The sequence below is a fragment of the Enhydra lutris genome, unplaced genomic scaffold (genome assembly GCF_002288905.1).
Source record: "Enhydra lutris kenyoni isolate GAN:26980312 unplaced genomic scaffold, ASM228890v2 scaffoldscaffold9, whole genome shotgun sequence".
Classification (NCBI taxonomy): Eukaryota; Metazoa; Chordata; class Mammalia; order Carnivora; family Mustelidae; genus Enhydra; species Enhydra lutris.
The window spans coordinates 15,572,844-15,594,250 of NW_019154093.1; the positions used below are offsets into that span (position 1 = coordinate 15,572,844).

At 46.6% G+C, this 21,407-nt stretch overlaps 3 protein-coding genes across 7 annotated transcripts in view; 1 reads left to right on the forward strand and 2 right to left on the reverse strand.

Moving 5' to 3' along the window:
- Positions 1-16,543, reverse strand: LOC111142960. 2 transcript variants are annotated; one of them, XM_022496312.1, is made up of 11 exons: positions 16,532-16,543; positions 3,175-3,387; positions 3,053-3,086; positions 2,687-2,874; positions 2,494-2,575; positions 2,146-2,332; positions 1,977-2,044; positions 1,614-1,681; positions 1,212-1,312; positions 529-662; positions 1-282 (listed from the first exon to the last, which is right to left on the reverse strand). In XM_022496312.1, exons 2-11 carry the CDS (start codon positions 3,250-3,252, stop codon positions 230-232), a joined length of 993 nt encoding a protein of 330 aa, XP_022352020.1. In that variant the 5' UTR covers positions 3,253-3,387; positions 16,532-16,543; the 3' UTR covers positions 1-229. The 2 variants fall into 2 exon arrangements, with proteins under 2 accessions (XP_022352020.1, XP_022352019.1); XM_022496311.1 differs by lacking the exon at positions 16,532-16,543 and having other exon boundaries at positions 3,175-3,727.
- LOC111142962 (methylmalonic aciduria (cobalamin deficiency) cblC type, with homocystinuria) lies at positions 3,719-8,208 on the forward strand. Of its 2 annotated transcripts, none has more exons than XM_022496313.1 (4): positions 3,719-4,010; positions 5,761-5,955; positions 6,837-6,989; positions 7,510-8,208. In XM_022496313.1, exons 1-4 carry the CDS (start codon positions 3,930-3,932, stop codon positions 7,936-7,938), a joined length of 858 nt encoding a protein of 285 aa, XP_022352021.1. In that variant the 5' UTR covers positions 3,719-3,929; the 3' UTR covers positions 7,939-8,208. The 2 variants fall into 2 exon arrangements, with proteins under 2 accessions (XP_022352021.1, XP_022352022.1); XM_022496314.1 differs by having other exon boundaries at positions 5,884-5,955.
- The window catches only part of LOC111142963 (peroxiredoxin 1), a 22,013-nt gene continuing 10,306 nt past the window's right edge, over positions 9,701-21,407 (reverse strand). For all 3 annotated transcript variants that reach the window (XM_022496317.1, XM_022496315.1, XM_022496318.1), the window contains exons 3-6: positions 18,878-19,031; positions 18,386-18,508; positions 17,089-17,219; positions 9,701-10,056 (exon numbers count right to left, since the gene is read on the reverse strand). In XM_022496317.1, the coding sequence (XP_022352025.1) occupies positions 9,971-10,056; positions 17,089-17,219; positions 18,386-18,508; positions 18,878-19,031 (494 nt within the window). In that variant the 3' untranslated portion in view covers positions 9,701-9,970. The remainder of the gene's footprint in view (positions 10,057-17,088; positions 17,220-18,385; positions 18,509-18,877; positions 19,032-21,407) is intronic.

A 21,407-nucleotide genomic window follows, 5' to 3' on the forward strand; every position in this document is an offset into this window, starting at 1 on the left:
GAGGGTTAAAACATTTTATTGCAGCTGGTGGCCAAGGATGGGCAGGCAGTGACAAGCCCCAGTAAGGAGGGCAGATACTAGCTAGATCAAGAGAGGAGAAGTAGAGGGGGCCAGAAACATAGCCTTGGAGGGGAAAAGTGAGCAAAACTACTCATACAAGTCCTTACAGGTCACTCAGGAACATTGTGAGGCCCTTAAAGAAGAGGTTCTCCTGCTCAAGGCTCTGGGCCTAGAGCTGTAAGCTGCTGGGCTCCAGTTTAGAAAATGTGCTCCTCTGGAAATCTAAGAGAGAAAAGAAAGAGAAAACAAACCATCAGCGAGCACCATAATACACACCGAACTAAGCCCTGTGCCCGCCTGATGAGGAGGAACATACAGGCTTAACTTGGAATAAGTAATAACAGAGGATGATGGATTCACAAAAAAAGAGGCAGAGACTCCATTCTACCCAGTGCCAAAAAATTAGGCAGCAGACACCCATGAACCTTCAGATTCAGGCTCACCCATACCTAGGATCCCTGCCCTTACCTCCACCTAGCTTCCTTAAATGTTCCCAGCTACTGTAACTGTCCGGAAGACTGACTTCAGAGCGAGACGAACAAAGAGACATGGCGAAGGTGGCAGCCACAGGCAGGTTAGATTGGAAGATATGAACGGAAGTCCTGGAAAGGGAAACAAAATCATAGGCAGAGATGGTGACTGTAGGACAAGGGGACCCTCCCAGCACAGAACTGTCCTCCATCCTGAGGCCAGAACTCCGGTCTCCTCCCTCTTCATCCTCTAAACAAATGAAGATACTTCAGTGACCCTGTATCAAGTAAAGAATGCCCAGTATTATCTTTATGGGCTGTAACCCAAACAATCATACACCCCCACCAACCAATGTCAAATCTAGGATAGTTGAGGAGTGCCTGAATGGCTCAATCTGTTGAGCGTCTGACTCTTGATTTCAGCTTGGGTCATGATCTTGGAGTTGTGGAATCAAGCTCCACACTGGGCTCTGCACTCAGCACAGAGTCTGCTTGAGATTCTCTCTCTCCCTTTGCCTGTCCCCTACTCATGCTCTCTCTCTCTCTCATTCTCTCCCAAATAAATAAATAAATAAATAAATACCATCTTTTTAAAAATCTACAATAGCTGAATGTTGGTCCCCAATGCCTGGCCTCTGAGACAAATCCCTTCCACTTCCACAAGCACCCATATCCCCTGACCTGTGGAGGTTGTGCTCACGCCGGACATCCTGTGCCTCTGTCCTGGCAGCCTCCAGGGTATGACCCTTGCCCTCCTGGCCACTTTGCAGCTGCTCCAGCATCTGCCAGACCACAGACCCAGGTAGGCCCAAACCTCTCCCTCTCCAGGAGGAATAACCCTCCCCACCACTGGCATATACAGCACACATGGAACTCTCATGTGGGCAATGACAGTTTCTCAACCTGGAGAAGAGGGCTTGGGAAGAAGAGTTTTGGAGAGAGATAGGGTCAGCACAGGGAAAAGAGAAACAGACAAGGGTGGAAAAGAGTATCCTGGCCTGCCTGCAGATCAGAATAGACAGAGAAGAAAGGAAGGGGCCTCCACAGGGAAATATGAAGAGATAGGTCCAATCCTAGCCCTACCTTTGAGCTGTGGGCCTGAGCTTGCTGCCCCTCAGCCATCTGTTTCAGCAGCAGCTCCTGGTGCTGGCCTTCAGATGAGAGAAAAATGTAAGGGAGCTATTCTCCAACTTCTTTCCCTTCCCCTCCATGCCTTGTGCCCAGCCTGGTGCTGAAAACTGAGATGGAGCATTCTGGTGTAACTACTGGGAAACTTCCAAGCTGACTGGGGAGACTAGACTCACACCACGGAGGCAAGACAAAACACTTGGCCAGACTTCTGAGCAGCTCAAGCAATCAAAGCTACGGTCACTTACTGGGATAGCAAAAAGACCCTCCAGAAAAGAGAACAGGTGAATTTGTACCTACCCCCAATCTTTTACTCACTCAGCTGGTCCCGCAGAAGCTTCAGCTCCTCCCGAAGAATCTCTGACTCCTCCCACAGGAGTTGCCGCCTGCACAGATGACAGCAGAGTCATCCTAAAGCCAATCAACAAACCCAGAGGACACTACCAGGAGTTAGAGCCCTGAAGGAGAGAACTTGCCCATCACATACTCATTCTGCAATTCTTGGTGAAGGCCACTAGAAGCACTGCACTTTCGTGGTCCTGTTTGTATTTGGGCTTGGGCCTGTTCCTGCACCTGGCTTCGAAGAACCTGTAACTCCCTTCTCAGCCCTTCCAGGTGTTGCTCCAGAAGGAGGGCCCTCCGCTCTGGGCCCCCCTGCAGCAACTTTAGTGAAGCTGTAGTGGGATGAGTTGAGTGTCAGCCCTTCTGAGAGCTTTGTACAAGAGCCCAGACACCCCACTTGCAAATCAAGACACAAGTAAGTGCACAAGTGTGTAACAAAACCGTGTGCATACATAATGAGCTATCCATATGAAAAAAAGAACTGGCCAGATACCTTCCAGGGCACAGATCTGGTACTTCTGCTGCTCCTGCTCTTCCAGCAGCCCCCGCACAGCCTGCCTTAGTGCCTCAGTCACCTACCCAGGCAAGAAAAACCACATGAGCTACTATGTAAAGGGCTTCCCCAATCCCTGATATCCTCATCTCATACAAACACCACACATAAAACGTAGAAGTCCATGCTTTACCTGAGCCTGGGATTGAAGCTGGGATCGCAGAATACTAACTTCATCCCGGAGACAAGTTGCTCTATGGGCCTCAGCCCAACTCAGCCTTTCTGGAACAAAGAGAGTCTCTAGACCCCAAGGCTGTCGAGTTTGGACTCCAGACTGTGGAGGCAAGTGATGAGGAGAAATCCAGGTCCCAGCCAGGTCTCCTGATGAGGGAGTAAGTAAGGGACAACTTTGAGGCCTATCTTTGGGGGGAAAACAGATGTCTGTTCAGGAAAGGAAACCGTTGGAATCTGGAAGGAATAGTGGATGGTACAGGCACAACAGAAAGGCAGATCCTGGAAAGAGAAAAGGCTGGAGGGTAAGCAAAGGGACAACACTTACCTGCCGTGGAGACTCCAAGAGGATACAGCCGCTGCTACAAAAGAAACAGGTGCACAGGCCAATAAGCTCTGAGTGTCCCTAAACCCAAAACTCCAAATGGGGGCCCTTAGGCGCCCCCTCACCTTAATCCTGGCCACATTTCCATCAGTAGCATTGAGAAGTGCGTCAAGATGTTCAGACCAGTTCAGGCTCCTACTCATAATCTTTGGCGAGGCTGAGTCCTGGCGTCTTGTGCCCTTGCTCTCCCAGCTCAGAATACCCGAAGCACAGCGCGGTAAAGCCACACGTCAGAGAGTGGGTATCGGGGATGTAATACTAAAGGTATCAGGCCAAAACTGGGACTAGTCAGGGGAACGGCGCTTGGGGAAAGTAAGAGGAAAGCGAGATACTCTGATACGCAGATATCAGGTGAGAGTTGAGAGTGCCGAATCTTGGTTGAGACCACTCCAGATCCAAGACACAGGCGTCATCACGCCGAACCTGCAACAACTACAGGAGCCACCCAGTTTAAACACTCCTTATAGACCGGGGAAGCGCTACTTCGGACTTGTAGCCGCACTGCCACTTGGGAAACTGAGTTCGTCTCTCACGGAGACGACCGGCGATGGAGGCTACCGAACTACGTTTTGGAAGCGACACGAACACTCAAACCCTCACCGTGAAGCTCGCCGGGAAACCGAGGCTTTTGGATTCTGTAACTGTTGGCCTCAAGAACCATGTGAACTACATATCCCAAGATGCATTGCACCAAGTCAACGCTATCCCGCTGCTAGTCCCAGTAGTTCCTGGGAAATGGAGTCCAAGGTACCTTGAACTTAACGGACCAGGTTATCCTTAAGACTCCATTCCCCAGCAAGCTCTGCGCGTAGCGGGAGCTATGGAGCCGCACGTCGCAGAACTGAAGCAGAAGATCGAGGACACGTTGTGCCCTTTTGGCTTCGAGGTTTACCCCTTTCAGGTTGGTTCATCCCTTCTGCGGTGCTGGGCGAGGTGTATGATTGGCCTGGGTGCTACCGGCGTGAACCCGAGTCTTTTGGTCCTTTCCGAGCTCCCCTGGCCCCACGTCCCTCTGACCTACCGGGACAGGGTGTTAGCCGTGACTCCATGTAAAAAAAGTAGAGAAACGGTCGTACCTTTGTCCTTTTACGCCCATATAATGCCATACTGATAAGTGGGAGAAACATAATCTAATGATTTTGTGGCTTTGTCACCTCCACATTCAGAGGAAAAAGTGACCTCTGGAGCCAGTCACTTTAGAAGCTTCCTGAAGGAATTAGGATAGGGCAAGGCCTGGAAGTTTTGCGTAGCTAACATTTAGGCCATCTGAGGAGGAAAGGGCATTCTTGTTGAACAAGCAAACAATCGGCTGGTTGGTTCCATCTACCAACAGAAGAATAATTCATGATGTTGCCAATTACCAGCGCTGGGCTGGACACATAAACTGTGCACTTGCCTGACACAGAAGTCTGGCACCACCACCTACCTACCCTTGTTTACATAGATCCATTTCCCCCTTATCCAGTGCCCCCTGTACTAAGCTGTGTGCTTGTACAAAGCTAAATCAACTCAGCTTGAGCCCTTTGCCTGATGCTTAAGAGCAGCCCATTCCCACCCCTTCCAATGAGTGGCCCACAGCAGTGCTGGAAAAGAACATAGAGGAAGAGGTAGGTTGGGTCTAGCTTAAGAAGGACTAACCAGAAAAAATGGAGTTCAGCTACATGTGAAAAGAAGGAAGGGGGATTATGTATATCCCAAATATCAGGAACAGCTTGAGTAAAGGTGTGGTGGTAGTGGTGGATGGCAGGTATGGAGAGAGTGAGAATGACTGGTGGTTTAGGTAGGCGTGGGTGGGTAATGGGAATTACTATACTGAACAGAGCCAGTCATCTGGGCTTCTACTTCTTACCTTTCCCTCCCCCACATCCAGTCTCACACCAAAACTTTTGGAATCTGTCACCTGAATCTCCCAAATCCATTCCCTTCCTTCCAACCGCTCTGTGCTCTGGTGGTCCAGGCCAGTATTCCTCACTTGGATTACTGCAGTAACCTGCTTGCTGTCATTCTGCATGCAGTCTATCCTCCACACTGCAGCCAGATCTTTCTAAAACTAATCATGTCCGTTTACTCCTTAAATCTTTGATGGCTGGCCCCTCTTCACCAAATTAGACCCATATTCCTTAAATTGGTACTCTAAGCCGGTCATCATCTCATGCCTACTGATCCATCCACCCCTTTCTTGCTCCCCTTCACTTCTATCAAACTGGACAAACTGCTGTTTTCCAAATATGCCCTTTTTTGCATGTCTTTGCTAATCCTGTGACCTCTGTTTATAATATATAATGGATTCTCCCTCCCCACATCATTCTGTCAGATTCCTTCCTACCCTTCAAAACAGCTTCCGAGAAGCCTTTTCTAATTTAACAGGACCTTCATCTGGTCCTGTCATTGCACTAATTGCAGTATAATTTCTTTTGGTTCTTAGTTGTTCATGAATGTTCTGCCTCTCTATTCCAAATTCCCTGTCATATTCCCCCATGGGGAAGTCCCCCTATAAATACACATCATGCAGGATCAGTACAAATCCATTGACTGAATGAAATGGAGCCTGAGGCAAGATGTATGAGGCCTGGAATGCTAGGATGAGGTAGGGGCCTAGCAGAGGCCTAAATTGGCCCTCCTGTGTGGCCTGAGTTTTCTCTCTATTCCAGGTGGCATGGTATAATGCACTCCTGCCTCCAACCTTCCACCTAACCCTGCCAGGACCTACCCTGGCCTTCCTAGTACTCAGCACACCTGCCATGTTTGACCGGGCCCTCAAACCGTTCCTGCAGAGCTGCCACCTCCAACGACTGACTGACCCTGTGGACCAATGTGTGGCCTACCACTTGGGCCGAGTTAGAGAGGTGAGCAAGGCTCTTATATTCCCCCAGCTTCCAAACCTGTAGCTGCTTCCAGCTCCTCTAAGCTCACTGCAGGACTAGACCTACATAGACCCAAGAGCCACTTCCCAGATAGGATATCCTAAAACCATCCCTGACATTACGATCTCTCCCCATTCTGCTTTCTTACCCGTTTCAGCCACCTACTTCTAGCAATCCCCAGGTCTGGAATCAATCTCAATCACCCTACTCAGATGGGCAGTTGATTATATGAACCTCAAACCAGACTTCTCTTGGCCTCCCAATGAAATAGGAATAAGCCCAGCATCCGCCAAGCATCTCTCACCCCTTTGCCCTAAGCCTGAAGTATTTCCCCACCACACACGTGCACATAAAATACATACACATACATTGTATCTCCCTGAAGCTGGGCCAAGTCTTCATCCACACTGGGACTCTGGAAGGCAGAGACCAGTCACCCCTCATTAATAAATTTTTAAGGATTTATTTTAGAGAGAGTGCAGGGGGAAGGGGCAGAGGGAGAGAGCATCTCAAGCGGACTCTGAGGGTGTTGTGCTGAGGGTGGACCCTGACACAGAGGGCTGTCTCCTGACCCTCAAGAGATCTGAGTTGAAACTGAGAATTTGACACTCAACCAGCTGCACCACCTAGGCGCCCCAGCCCCTCATCATAGAAGCTTCTGAGTAAGACCTTGTTATTTCCTTTCAAACGTGGACCCTCCTGGACAGATCACTTTCTTCACAGTGGACCCCTGCACCCATCCAAGTTTAAGGTCATACTTTAACTTCAAATGATTTCTGAGGACAGGACCTTAACATAAGTAAGAGCTTTCTGGGGCAAAGTCATTCTTTTCATGCTGAAATGAGCTTCCATCTCTATCCCAGAACCTCCCAGAGTTGCAAATCGAAGTCATCGCTGACTATGAAGTACACCCCAATCGGCGCCCCAAGATTCTGGCCCAGACTGCAGCCCATGTGGCAGGGGCTGCTTACTACTACCAACGAAAGGATGTGGAGGCTGACCCCTGGGGGGACCAGGTCAGAGGGCAAGTATGAATGAGTAGGGACTGGGAGAAAATAGTGAAGGCCCCTCAAGATACCAACTCTTAACATTCCTCCCCCTCTCCTGGGTAAGGGATTTGGTAGACACAGTACCAGAGAGATCAGGTATCGGGTGTCTGGGTATCAGGTCGGTGAGGAGGCTGGACACCACGTGCTTTCTGGAGCCTACCTGGGAACACATCAGCTCAGAGAACCTAGGCTTTTTAAAATCTGGTTACAGGATGGGTTAGAGCAGTGATTAGGAAACCAGTGGTGAGACTGGGACACTAAGGGAGGTGTGGCTCAGTTTAAGGAACGCACCTTCCTCATGGCCAAAGTAAGGTCATGAAAAGGGTTGTCTGGGAGAGGAAATAGAGGAGCCCAGCTGTAAGAGAAGTTCAATGTGGAATCAGTGTCCTTTGAGAATTGAACAAGCCTAGTCTGCAATGATGGTAGTTGGGACTTAGTGACCTCCATGACCTTGCCTTTTTTTTTTTTTTTTTTAACCCTCTTTCAGCACATATCGGGTGTGTGCATACACCCCCGATATGGGGGCTGGTTTGCCATCAGAGGAGTGGTGCTCCTGCCAGGAATAGAGGTGCCAGATCTGCAACCCACAAAGCCCCTGGACTGTGTACCTAAAAGAGCTGACCGAATCACCTTGCTTGAAGGGTTTAATTTCCACTGGCATGACTGGACATACCGGGATGCTGTGACACCACAGGAGCGCTACTCAGAAGAGCAGAAGGCTTACTTTTCCACTCCACCTGCCCAACGTTTAGCCTTCTTGGGCTTGGCCCAGCCCTCAAAGGATCCTAGCTCTAGGCCTGCTGAACTACCTTTTACAGTACACAGACCCAAAAACCCCCAGAATCCCAGCAGAGTCCGCGGCTGGCTCAGCCCCCATGTCTCACCACCAGCATCCCCTGGCCCTTCCCTCCCCTGAGATCCCTATTGATAAGTGGGACTTGCTGGGACTTGTTTTGCTTTTTGGCAAGGCAAGGTTTTATTTTAGGTATATTCTTGATAGAATTCTAGAGATCTTCAATGAAGATAAGGCTCAGAATTTAGTCAAAACAAATCAAAGATCCAAAATTCCCACCTGGCTTGGAATATGGGATTATTCCTGTTTGCATTTCTCTGCAATGCTCCAAAATGCTACTTGTTATGAAGTCTTGGGGCACCTGGGTGGCTCAGTATGTTAAATGTCTGCCCTCAGCTTAGGTCACAATCCTGGGGTCCTGGGATCAAGCCCCACATTTGGTTCCCTGCTCCTCAGGGAGACAGTTTCTCCCTCTCTGCCCTTCCCCCTGCTTGTCCTGTCAAATAGAATCTAATTAAAAATGGGGGCGCCTGGGTGGCTCAGTGGGTTAGGCTGCTGCCTTCGGCTCGGGTCATGGTCTCGGGGTCCTGGGATTGAGTCCCGCATCGGGTTCTCTGCTCAGCAGGGAACCTGCTTCCCTCTCTCTCTCTCTCTGCCTGCCTCTCCGTCTACTTGTGATCTCTCTCTCTGTCAAATAAATAAATAAATAAATGGCTTTCTAAAGGGTTATCATCCACTAATGGCATCTGCCTCATAGGCTTATTGTGGGTAATGAATAAATACATGTAAAGCACTTCTGAAACAATGCCTGGCTTATTAAAGTGGTGTCAAGGGTCGCCTGGGTGGCTCAGTCTAAGCGCCTGCCTTCAGCTCAGGTCAGGATCCAGGGTCCTGGGATTGAGTCCCACATGAGCAGGAAGCCTGCTTCTCCCTCCCTAGCTCGGTCAAGTAAATCTTTTTAAAAAAAATTTTTTTTTTCTTTAAAAAAGTGTTAGCAGTCTTTGAATGCCCAGGCAATCCTGTACTGCTGCTTATAGAGGTCTTGCTTGGAGGAGTGAGAATACGCTGAAGTAGCGGACAGGTTTCTAACAGAGTTCAGAATACACAACAGACTCAGTTCTTTTCCTTAGCCCCAAGGGCTCAGAAGGCACCCACCACCTTCTCCCCAAACATCCCTCCCTCCCTCAGGACAGTAAGGGCCAAAAAAGGACTACCTTCAAATCAAAACTGGGATCCAAAGCAACCTAAGTGCTCAGCACTGTGGGGTTTTTTTGTTTTAAGATTTTGAGAGCAAGCAAGCATGCAGCATGAGCAGGGAGCCCAAGAGGGGACTTGATCCCAAGACCCTGGCACCATGACTAGAGCCTCAGAGACACACCTGAGCGACCCAGGTATCCCAGCACTGTGCTTTTGATACAGAAAACTTTACCCTATAAACACTAGGAATCTTTGTTTCCCCTCCCCCTTTTAGTTTCAAAGCCTCTACTTCTGATCTTTCATAAACCCAGTACCAGGCATTTATCATTAAGAGGCCAAGCTTCAGTTCTCATACAGCACTCCCAGTAGTATGAAAGTAAATGTCCCAAATCATCTCATTGGGGCCTATCCAAAGCCTGTAATTTATTCTTTAACCCATTAACACATATTTCAATGCTTTAGCCAACATGACTGCAGGTCTCGCTTTCTTCCCCCAGATACAGTGAAAATATTACCACCACCTGGGTTCAGTTCCATTTCCTGTATCTACCTGCATTTTCCCCTACCCGCCCCCCATAATTTTGATTCTGAAGCTCTCACCCTCATTTTCTGCTAAAAAAGGGAAAGCAGAACGTAAAGTCCTCTCCAAATCAAAAGTAGCACCCCCCCCATGAAGAATCAAACACAGTCTCAGTTCAAGTTTAATAGAAACAACAGAAGATCGAAAGTGTTGCCCTACTACTGTACATCACAGTTGGCCTGCCCTGTAACACAGTTCAGGCCATTCTCTCCAGAGGAAGAAAGGCTGGACTCGCCACCCCTGCAGGAAAGGCCTGTCCCACCCCATACCACATCTGCACAAAGTCTAAAGTCTTGTGTTTTAAGCATAACAATAGTACAAAAGAGATTTTGTTTTCATGGCCACCCACTACAGCCCAGCCCTAAAATGGCCCGACGCTCACTTCTGCTTAGAGAAATATTCTTTGCTCTTCTGGACATCAGGCTTGATGGTATCACTGCCAGGCTTCCAGCCAGCTGGGCACACTGCAAGAGGTAAGTATTGTTAATAATCTGCTCAATCATGAGCTCCACCTTCCTCCCATGAACAAATGGAGACAAAAGGCTCAATACCAAATCTGATCCCTTAAGAGGCTAGGCTGACATACCAGAACCAGAAGCCTATGCTACAGTCTGAAATCATTCCAGCCTTTCAGTGCAAGGCTAACTATAAACATGTAATTTAATCCTCACCACAGCCCTAATACTATTACACCTAAATTTATTCATGTAGAGCACCTGAAATTTAAAGACAAGTAACAGCTTCGATTTTATGCCTTGTTCTAGAAATAATCTGTCTGAAGTATCATGACAAAACAATGTAAGATTCCTCAGTGGGGTGCCTAAGTCGTTAAGCGTCTGTCTTTGGCTCAGGTCATGATCCCAGGATCCTTGGATTGAGCCTACTTCTCCCTCTCCTCCTGCTTGTGTTCCTCCTCTTTTGCTGTGTCTCCGTCAAAAAAATAAACTCTTGGGGCGCCTGGGTGGCTCAGTGGGTTGGGCCGCTGCCTTCGGCTCAGGTCATGATCCCAGGTCCTGGGTTCAGGCCCCGCATCGGGCTCTCTGCTCAGCAGGGAGCCTGCTTCCTCCTCTCTCTCTGCCTGCCTCTCTGCCTGCTTGTGATTTTTCTCTGTCAAATAAATAAATAAAATCTTTAAAAAAAATAAAAAATAAAAAAAAATAAACTCTTTAAAAGAAAAACAGTAGATAGTGCGTGAATAGGCATTTAGTTTCATGTATGCTTCACACACGTTTTTTAAAAAACCTTCAATGCGAATGCAAGCTGATGCAACCACTCTGGAAAACAGCATGGAGGTTCCTCAAAAAGTTGAAGACAGAGCTACCCTGCAACCCAGCGATCGCACTACTATTTACCCTAAAGATACAAATGTGGTAATTCAAAGGGGCACATGCACCTGAATGTTTAGAGCAACAATGTCCACAATAGCCAAACTATGTTAAGAACCTATCCATCAACAGATGAATGGATAAAGAAGATATGGTGTGGGGGCGCTTGGGTGGCTCAGTGGGTTAAAGCCTCTGCCTTCGGCTCAGGTCATGATCCCAGGTTCCTGGGATCGAGCCCGGCATCGGGCTCTCTGCTCTGCGGGGAGCCTGCTTCCCCCTCTCTCTCTGCCTGCCTCTCTGCCTACTTGTGATCTGTCTGTCAAATAAATAAAATCTTTAAAAAAAAAAAAAAAAAAAAAAAGATGTGGTGTGTGTGTGTATACACACACACACACACACACGAATACTATGCAGCCATCAAAGAAAGGAAATCTTGCCTTTTGCAACGACATGGATGGAACTAGCAAAATAAATCAATCAGAGAAAGACAATTATCTTATGATCCCCTGATATCAAGAATTTGAGAGGCCAAGTCGGGGGTTTGAGGGGGTGAAGAAAAAATGAAACAAGATGGACCAGGAGGGAGACAAACCATGAGACTTTTTTTTAAGATTTCTTTTTTAAATTTATTTGACAAACAGAGATCACAAGTAGGCAGAGAAGCAGGCAGAGAGAGGGAGGAGGAAGCAGGCTCTCCACTGAGCAGAGAGAGCCCGATGCAGGGCTCGACCCCAAGACCCTGAGATGGTGACCCAAGCGGAAAGCAGAGGCCTTAATCCACTTAGCCATCCCCACCCGCCCCAGGAGACCCTTAATCTTACAAAACAAACAGAGGGTTGCTGGGGGGAGGAAGTAAGGAAAGGGTGGTTGGGTTATGGACACTGGGGAGGGTATGTGCTATGGTTGAGGGCTACTGAAGTGTATAAACCTGGCGATTCACAGACCTGTATCCCTGGGGCTAATAATACATTGTATGTTAATAAAAAATTTAAAATTATATTGGGGGGGAAAAAAACTCTTGAATGCTCTTCAACAAATGTTGCTAGGACCAGCTGGATTTCCACAAGCGAAAAAACGAAGGTGGACCCTTACTTCACACCGCCTACAAAAAATCAAGGCAAGGGCGCCTGCATGGCTCACTCAGTTGAGCAGCCAACTCTTGGTTGGTTTCAGCTCAGGTCATGATGTCATGTGTCTTGGGATGCCCGCCACCCATCCCCAGCAGTGGTCTCCTTCAGATTCTAGCTCCCTCTGTCCTACCTCCACCCCCACCCTCCCCACCCCCCCTTTATTTATAAATAAACAAACCTTTAAAAAAAAAAATTCATGGGGCACCTGGGTGGCTCAGTTGGTTAAGTGGCTGCCTCCGGCTCAGGTCATGATCCCAGAGTCCAGGAATTGAGCCTAGCTTTTAAGTGCTCCCTACTCAGTGGGGAGTCTGCTTATCCCTTTGCCCCTTCCCCTCCACCAGGGATCTTCAACAAAATTTTTAAAAAGTTATCAGTTAAAAAAAATAATTAAAATTAGTTTATGTGCCAGTTTTATCAGTGACAAGACAGAGAAGACCCACACTTGGATGTTTCACTCATATCCAGCAGCAGTGGTTTTTTCAGAATATGGAGACCAGTAGAAATAGTTGAGTCCCACATAAATCAGCTTTCAAATACAACTGAAATACCATGACTCTCCAAGGAGAAAATGGCATCACTCACAGTAACCTCAGTATGAGAACTTCTAATACAGAAAGCCCTAAACAATTTTTTTCAACATTACCTTAAAAAAAAAGATGGTTATGAATCTGGATCCCAATTTCAACATTTACTATGAGTTTGTGCTATGTTTAAGTATTGGTTTATGCGTCCTTGAAATCAAATGTAGGCTCTTCATTACAGGGAACAAACTGAGGGTTACAGTGGAGGGGGGAGGCATGGGTTAAATGGTTGATGGGTGTTAAGGAGATCAACTTGTGAGGACCACTAGTATCTTCTAAGTGATGAAATCACTAAATTCTACACCTGAAACTAATTATTACTCTATCTGGTATCTAAATAAAAAACTTGGAAAGCAAATAGGAAATGTAGGAAATAGAAATACACAAATGAAACTGAATCATTATGGGGGCACATGGGTGGCTCAGTTGGTTAAGTGACAGCCTTCAGCTCAGGTCATGATCCTGGAGTCCCAAAATCAAGTACGTACCCAGCTCCCAAGCTCGGTGGGAGTCTGCTTCTCCTTCTGACCCTCCCCCCTTCTCATGCTCTCTCTCTCTCCCACCACTCAAATTTTTTTTTTTTTTAAAGATTTTATTTATTTATTTGACAGAGAGATCACAAGTAGGCAGAGAGGCAGGCAGAGAGAGAGGAGGAAGCAGGCTTCCTGCTGAGCAGAGAGCCCGATGCGGGACTCGATCCCAGGACTCCAAGATCATGACCTGAGCCGAAGGCAGCGGCTTAACCCACTGAGCCACCCAGGCGCCCCTCAAATTTTATTTTAAATTAATTACGTTGTACACCTAAAAACGGAGTTAACTATACCTCAATAAAAATTGGCATGTAGAATAAATAATACATGCGAAGTACTTCAGAGGGGTACCTGGGTGCTCAGTCAGTTAATCGTCTGCCTTTGGCTCAGATCATCCCTGGGTCCTGGGATCGAGCCCCGCATCGGGCTCAACTCCCCGCATTGGGCTCCATGTTCAGCAGAGGGCCTGCTTCTCCCTCTCCCTGCTGCTCTGCCTACTTGTACTCTCTATCTCCCTGTCAAATAAGTAAAATTTTTCTTAAAAAAGTACTTTGGGGCGCCTGGGTGGCTCAGTGGGTTAAGCCGCTGTCTTCAGCTCAGGTCATGATCTCAGGGTCCTGGGATCGAGTCCCACATCGGGCTCTCTGCTCAGCGGGGAGCCTGCTTCCCTTCCTCTCTCTCTGCCTGCCTCTCTACTTGTGATCTCTCTCTGTCAAATAAATAAAATCTTTAAAAAAAAATAATAAATAAAAAAAATAAATAAAAATTAAAAAGTACTTTAGCGTGCCTGGTATATTCATAGGCTCTCAAGCATTAACCTTCATATAAGCCATAAAGGCTGCACACAAAGCTGTGCCTGTTCTAGTGGGATGGGAAGCTGAAGAGACCAAGAGTCTGAAGAAGCAAGCTTCAGAGTTATGAAAGCGGATTCAAGAGTCTAGGCTACACGCAGGTGCTACGAAAGGTCTTCGCCATTCCCTAACTCCTCCTTTCTTTGTGCTGAATCTCATCCCCCACCAGGGGGCTTCAATGCGCTAAGGTAAAGCCCACACTCACTTCTACAAAGGGTGCCTTCGGATATCACTCACTAATCCCTATTAGCCTCCAACTGTAGCAAAAGCACCACTTTCAGCTCCCCCAAACAGACACCACTAATTCAGACTCTTAACAACTTCCATATTCTGTATCCTAATATGAGAGAGGACATGGGCCTTAGAAAACTAGTCTGAACGATTTATCACCTAGAGAAAGAAAATGAGATGCAGTAAGGCCAATTCATCCAAGTACATTTACGTAATTCATCTTACCTCAGTAGCACTTGATCCCAACTATTTTGTCCCCAATTGCATCGAGCTTGGGAGGTTATGGGGTTCAAGATCTCCATTCCCCCAATTACCCAGCACTTAGCCTCATGACCTAAGTCCTTAAAAACTAAACTAAGTCTTAGGGTAAGGTTATCTCAGTCCAGCAACAACTATATACCAATGGGGGGAGGGGGTCAAAAAGCTACAGCCTTACTAACTCCAAAGCTGGGATCAAGGGCGCCTGGGTGGCTCAATGGGTTAAGCCTCTGCCTTCGGCTTAGGTCATGACCTCAGGGTCCTGGGATAGAGGCCGCATTGGGCTCTCTGCTCAGCGGGGAGCCTGCTTTCTCCTCTCTTTCTCTATGCCTGCCTCTCTGCATACTTGTGATCTCTCTGTTTCAAATAAATAAAAATAAAATCTTTAAAAAAAAAAAAGCTGGGATCAAGTGGTTCAGTACTTTATCACAAAACAATGAAAATATGAGGAAAATACTAGTGCTCCAGAATTAGAAAAAGAAGGCCCACACTCTGACAAATGCTAGATAAAAACTCACAAGTTCAAACTGCTTGGTAATGTGTAGATTTTAGAAGAACTTATAAAATAAACCGGATTTTTATCCTCAAACACCTAAAGGAGAACCTAGATATTTCATCTCCAAACATCCTAGCCCTAACTTCTCCTCAAAAAAATTTTACATGGGGGGGGCGCCTGGGTGGCTCAGTGGGTTAAAGCCTCTGCCTTCGGCTCAGGTCATGATCCCAGGGTCCTGGGATCCAGCCCCGCATCGGGCTCTCTGCTCAGCAGGGAGCCTGCTTCTCCCTCTCTCTCTGCCTGCCTCCACCTCTCTACTTGTGATGTCTCTGTCAAATAAATAAATAAAATCTTTTTTTTTTTTTTTTTTAAGATTTTATTTATTTGACAGAGAGAGAGAAAGTTCACAAGTAGGCAGAGAGGCAGGCAGAGAGAGAGAGGGGAGGAAGCAGGCTCCCTGCGGAGCAGAGAGTTTGATGCGGGGCTCGATCCCAGGACCCTGAGATCATGACCTGAGCCGAAGGCAGAGGCTTTAACCCACTGAGCCACCCAGGCGCCCCTAAATAAATAAAATTTTAAAAAAAAATTTTTTTACATAAACACTTATATAATTTGGTTACTTCCAGATTTTAAGTACCACACTACAATACAGTGTAATTTAAGATGATAAAAACAGAGATGCCTGAGTGGCTCAGTCTGTTAAGCATCTGCCTTCGGCTCAGGTCATAATCTCAGGGTCCTGGGATTGAGTCCCGCATCTAGCTCCTTGCTCAGCAGGGAGCCTGCTTCTCCCATCTGCCTGCTCTGCCTGTTCTGCCTGCAGCTCTCCATGCTTCTGCTCTGACAAATAAATAAATAAAATATTAAAAAAAATAAAATAAAAAGAAGATAAAAACGGGTGGCCTGGGTGGCTCCATTGGTTTAGCTTTTGCCTTCAGCTCAGGTCATGATCTCATGGGCTCCCTGCTCAGCACAGTCTGCTTTTCTCTCTCTCTACACCTCCTCCCTCCTTCACATGCTCTTTGTCTCAAATAAATCAATCTTTAAAAAAAATTTTTTTTTAAAGATATAAATGCATTACAGCTGTATCTGTCTAGTCTTTAGGCAAGTTATCTTAGTCCTTTTATTTTCCAAAATTCAAAACTAGTCATAGGTTATTTAAAGGGAGGTGGGGGGTGCCTGGGTGGTTCAGACATTAAATGGCTGCCTTCAGCTCAGGTCATGATCCTGGGGTCCTGGGCTTGAGCCCCCATCAGGCTCCCTGCTCAGAAGAAAGAAGCCTGCTTCTCTCCCTCTTCTACTCCCCTGCTTACGTTCCTGTCAAATAAAAAGGGCGCCTGGGTGGTTCAGTCGGTTAGGCCTCTGCCTTTGGCTTGGGTCCTCGGATAGAGCCCCATCAGGCTCTTTGCTCAGCAGGTAGTCTGCTTCCCTCTCTGCCTACTTCTGATCTCTATCAAATCAATTTCAAAAAAAAAAAAAAAAAAAGTTTAAAAAATAAATAAAATCTTAAAATAAAAATTTAAAAACCTACTGTCACCTGGGTGGCTCCATCCATTGTCTGTCTGCTGTCATGGTCCCAGCGTCCTGCTGAATCAAGCCCCAAGCCGTCTGGCTCCCAGCTTGGCAGGGAACCTGCCTGCTTCTCCCTCACCTACCCAATTCACGTGGTCTCTCACTATGTCTCTCTCAAATAAATCTTAAATAAAAAACTAATAAAATGAATATGGATCACAGAGATTAAAGCTCTTCTCCCAATAAACACTAGTCAAGAATGGCATGCCCTATCTATGAAATTCTCCCATCTTTTGTTTTGCCTTTATACACATCTATGAGGATCCTCCTAAACTCCTTTCCTTTAGTAAGTTAAAAGCTGCAACAGTGAATCTAAATGAGCAGGGCAGAAGCAGGGACAATACAGCTGGAACAAACAGCCTTTATATATAGTTCCCTCCCCAGGCTTTTCCATTACCTCACCCTACAATCCACTACAGTTTATTTCTTGTAGACATGCTTTCATCTCGTAGACATTTTTCCTGCCATCTTTCCTATTCTACCACAATTCTGTTGTCAAAGTCACCAGGTAGATTGGCTTACCTTCCCCATGCTTGTCGGTAAACTGAAAGGCCTGAACCAGTCGCAGAGTCTCATCCACAGAGCGGCCAACAGGTAGGTCATTTACAGTGATCTGCCTAAGTATGCCTTTATCATCAATGATAAAGAGGCCCCTGGGAAGAGGAGATTAAAGATTTGAGAGACATGCAGTACAGGTTTAAAATCTACTTTGTTAGAACAGAGATGCAGTGGGAATGAAAATGTGCTGGCCTCCCAGACTTGCACTGACTTTGTCTTCCTACATAAAGAATGAAACAAGGAGTACCTGGCTGGCTCAGTCAGAAGGTGTGACTCTTGGATATTGGGAGTTGTGGGTTAGAGCCCCACATTGGGTGTGGAGGGAGGGAGAAAGGGAGGCAGGAGGAGGAGAAAGAGAGAAAAGGAAGGAAAGAAAATGAATGAAATGAGATCATCCTGTATGCTTTATTACATCCAGTGATGGAGGTGGCTGACTAGCTCAGAGCCCCACATAAGGTACAGAGAAAAATTTTTAAAAAGTATTTTTTTTTTAAAGATTTTATTTATTTGACAGACCGAGATCACAAATAGGCAGAGAGGCAGGCAGAGAGAGAGAGGAGGAAGCAGGCTCCTGCAGAGCAGAGAGCCCGATGTGGGGCTCGATCCCAGGACCCTGGGATCATGACCTGAGCCGAAGGCAGAGGCTTTAACCCATTGAGCCACCCAGGCGCCCCAAAAAAAGTATTTAAAAAATAAACAGGGTGCCTGGGTGGCTCAGTCTGCTAAGTGTCTGCCTTCAGCTCAGGTCATAATCCCAGGGTCCTGGGATCAAGCCCCCATCGGGCTCCCTGCTCCATGGGGAGCCTAGCTTCTCCCTCTCCCATTCCCCCCACACTTTGTACTCTGGCTCTATCCCTGTCAAATAAATAAAAATCTTAAAAAAAAAAAAACAAAAAAAAAAACACCACACACACACACACACCAGCAATGAAAAGAGCAGAGTCTACAGATCAGGGCCCTACCTTTCTCCAAAAGTCCCTCAAGTCAATCAGGTAGTTTTTTTTTGTTGTTTTTTGTTTTTTTTTTTTAAATTTTATTTATTATTTGACAGAGAGAGATCATAAGTAGACAGAGAGGCAGGCAGAGAGAGAGAGAGAGAGGGAAGCAGGCTCCCTGCTGAGCAGAGAGCCCAATGCGGGACTCCATCCCAGGACCCTGAGATCATGACCTGAGCCGAAGGCAGCGGCTTAACCCACTGAGCCACCCAGGCGCCCTCAATCAGGTAGTTTTGATGGAATATCAGCCCCTGGCAGGCATATACCTGAACGAGATGCCTTCATCAGCCTTTAAGACTCCATAGTCCTGAGCAATGGTACGCTTGGGGTCTGATACCAAGGGAATGTTCATGGGTCCCAGTCCTCCCTGTTTCTTGGGTGTGTTGATCCTAAAGCAAAAAGCACATATACATATCACATTCACTCAAACTCTTCTGTAGTTTTTTGTTATCTATTCCTTCCCTCTTTTAGCATTCCTAATCTTACTTCCCGCCCCCCACCCAAGACCAAACCTTTTCCCAAGGAAATTGAGTGCCTGAAGATATACTTAAGGTCACCAGAGTATACTCAAATGCAACCCAAGCTGCTGCTCCTCTGCAGCCAGGTGTAAGAGAGCAAAAGGAGGAAGTCAGAGCCTTTGCAATCCCATCCATCAGAAGCCAGAAGACAATACTTCAACAAGTCTACTGTCAAAGCCCCCCCACTTCCAGCTGCTACTTAGTTCAAAGTTCACAGGCAAAATCGACCAAGAAATTTACCATGCCAGGTGACAGAAATGAGAATCCACAGAAGCACCAATCACTTGACAGTTGAGTTTCTTAAATTCTTCTGCCCTGTCACTGAAAGCAATGATCTCCGTGGGACACACAAAGGTGAAGTCAAGAGGGTAAAAGAAGAACACAACATATTTTCCTAGGGGGAACGAAAGAACCAGAAGTTTGCCTTTGAAACACACTTCCTTGCTTTACAAAGAAAAAAAACCAAGGGGTACCAGGTGGAGTGCAGGGCTCTGTGGGGGGGAGAGTGGGAAGCAGAGAGAAGGGGAGACAGTATCTTAACCAGACTCCACACCCAGCACAGAGCCCAACATGGGGCTCCATCTCACAATCCTGCAATCACAACTTGATCTGAAATCAAGAGTCATGCTTAACCGATATGCCCCGGTAACTCTTTATCTTGGAGTTCTGAGCTTGAGCCCCACGCTGGGTTTAGATATTACTTAAAATCGGGGCGCCTGGGTGGCTCAGTGGGTTAAAGCCTCTGCCTTCGGCTCAGGTCATGATCCCGGGGGGTCCTGGGATCGAGCCCGGCATCGGGCTCTCTGTTCGGCGGGGGGCCTGCTTCCCCCCTCACTCTCTCTGCCTGCCTCTCTGCCTACTTGTGATCTCTGTCAAATAAATAAATAAAAATCTTAAAAAAAAAAAAAAGAAAAGAAAAGAAATTACTTAAAATCTCGGGGCACCTGGGTGGCTCAGTGGGTTAAAGCCTCTGCCTTCCGCTCAGGTCATGATCCCAGAGTCCTGGGATTGAGTCCCACACATCAGGCTCTCTGCTCAGCAAGGAGCCTGCTTCCCCCTCTCTCTGCCTGCCTCTGCCTACTTGTGATCTGTCAAGTAAATAAATAAAATCTTAAAAAAAAAAAAAGAAAGAAAGAAAGAAATTACTTAAAATCTTGAAGCACCCTGATGGCTCAGTGTGTTGAGCACCCAACTCTTGGACTTCGGGTCAGGTCATGATTTCAAGGTGGACTCATCCCACAGAAGAGGGTCGAGAGTCTTCCCCTCCTTCCCTCCCTCCCACAGGCAAGCATACTCTTGCTCTTAAATCAATCTTTTGGGGCACCTAGGTGGCTCAGTGGGTTAAGCCTCTGCCTTCAGCTCAGGTCATGATCCCAGGGTCCTGGGATCGAGCCCCACATTGGGCTCTTTGCTCAGCAGGAAGCCTGCTTCCTCCTTTCTCTCTGCCTGCCTCTCTGCCTACTTGTGATCTCTGTCAAATAAATAAATAAAATCTTTAAAAAATAAATAAATAAATAAAATCTTTAAACACAGTTCTCATCACAAGAAAAATTAAAAAAAAAAAAAAAAAAAAAAAAGACCTTCTCCTATTAAAGTCTTTTTAAGCCAATGGTAGACAAACTGCCAAATGCCTAGACTCAACACAAAGGTTTCCTAGCAGCTACTTCTAGAACTTCTTGTGGTAGGAAAACCTGCATGAAAAGACTTTCTTTCAGTTCTACGCTTTATTTTCCTGCCTCCCCATTAGCTGCCAATTTTAAGATGAGCACTGTTCAGTATGATTTTGATCTCTAGATAGTTAAAATTAGCAAACACCAAGTTCTCCAATAAAGGAAAGCAAAACCTAGGATGAAATTACCTACTAGACTAGTAAATGCCAATGCATACAATGAATGCACAGAAAGAGCTCAACTGATGAATTCTGTGCTGCAAATCATTCAAGAGACCAAAAAAGAGGAAACCAGGGCTTTTGGCACTTCTTCCACAATGAACCACAATAACTGTGGACACAAGGTTTAAGTCATCATCTAAATCACCATAAACCTGTTCCTAACAAGCCTAACTGGACAAGAAAAATTTCTTGAGGCAAAGTTCCCAAAGTCCTAGTAAGGTATAACAGGATCTCTAGTTTAAATTTTGCTGAAGTCACTCAGATTACCAGTGGAAGTAGATCTTCAACCAGCCAAGCAGCCACTCACCACAACTAATAGGCTGAGTTATTGAAAGAGTTCCAAATATTCACTGGTTTCCAGGCAGCAGCAATGTCTACAGTCAGAATAAGCTGCTCCTTTTGACATTTACTCTGAAAACCAAATCACTAGCAACTCACTCATCTAAACCTCTCCAGGGCTTTACTTAACAAGCACCATGAAGCCTCAGCAGGTCAAGCCCTGGAGGACAAAGAGCAGCTCCTTCTAAACCTTGTGCCTTTACCCTTGGGCCAGGGTCACCTCCCTGTGGTGCTACTTACCTTGTTTGCCAGGAGCTTCCCTCCATAGGGCCCCTCTTAACTGCTTCTCATTCCAAGCAAGTGTGATGTGTTAGGAAACCTTAGTCACATGTTCTACCCAAAAGCTGAGTCCAGGAACTAATTAATTACTACACCAGTAAAAAAGGTACACTTTACACCCGAGTTTCAGGTTTGCACTTCAAGGAAATCTCCATGTACCAACTACCTCAAAAAAACCCTACTGTTCCAGGACTGCAAAAACAAAGGAATACCCTCATCAGAGCTGACCAAGTGCCTGCATTAAACGATCACAGGGAAGAG

Coding starts and splice junctions, on each gene's coding strand:
- LOC111142960 (XM_022496312.1), bottom strand. CDS start 3,252: ATGAGTAGGAGCCTGAACTGGTCTGAACATCTTGACGCACTTCTCAAT. Junction 1,313..1,613: donor CTCAGGCCCACAGCTCAAAG/GTAGGGCTAGGA, acceptor GTGGTCTGGCAG/ATGCTGGAGCAGCTGCAAAG. Junction 283..528: donor TTTAAGGAAGCTAGGTGGAG/GTAAGGGCAGGG, acceptor TTTCTCTCTTAG/ATTTCCAGAGGAGCACATTT.
- LOC111142962 (XM_022496313.1), top strand. CDS start 3,930: ATGGAGCCGCACGTCGCAGAACTGAAGCAGAAGATCGAGGACACGTTG. Junction 4,011..5,760: donor TCGAGGTTTACCCCTTTCAG/GTTGGTTCATCC, acceptor TCTCTATTCCAG/GTGGCATGGTATAATGCACT. Junction 5,956..6,836: donor ACTTGGGCCGAGTTAGAGAG/GTGAGCAAGGCT, acceptor TCTCTATCCCAG/AACCTCCCAGAGTTGCAAAT.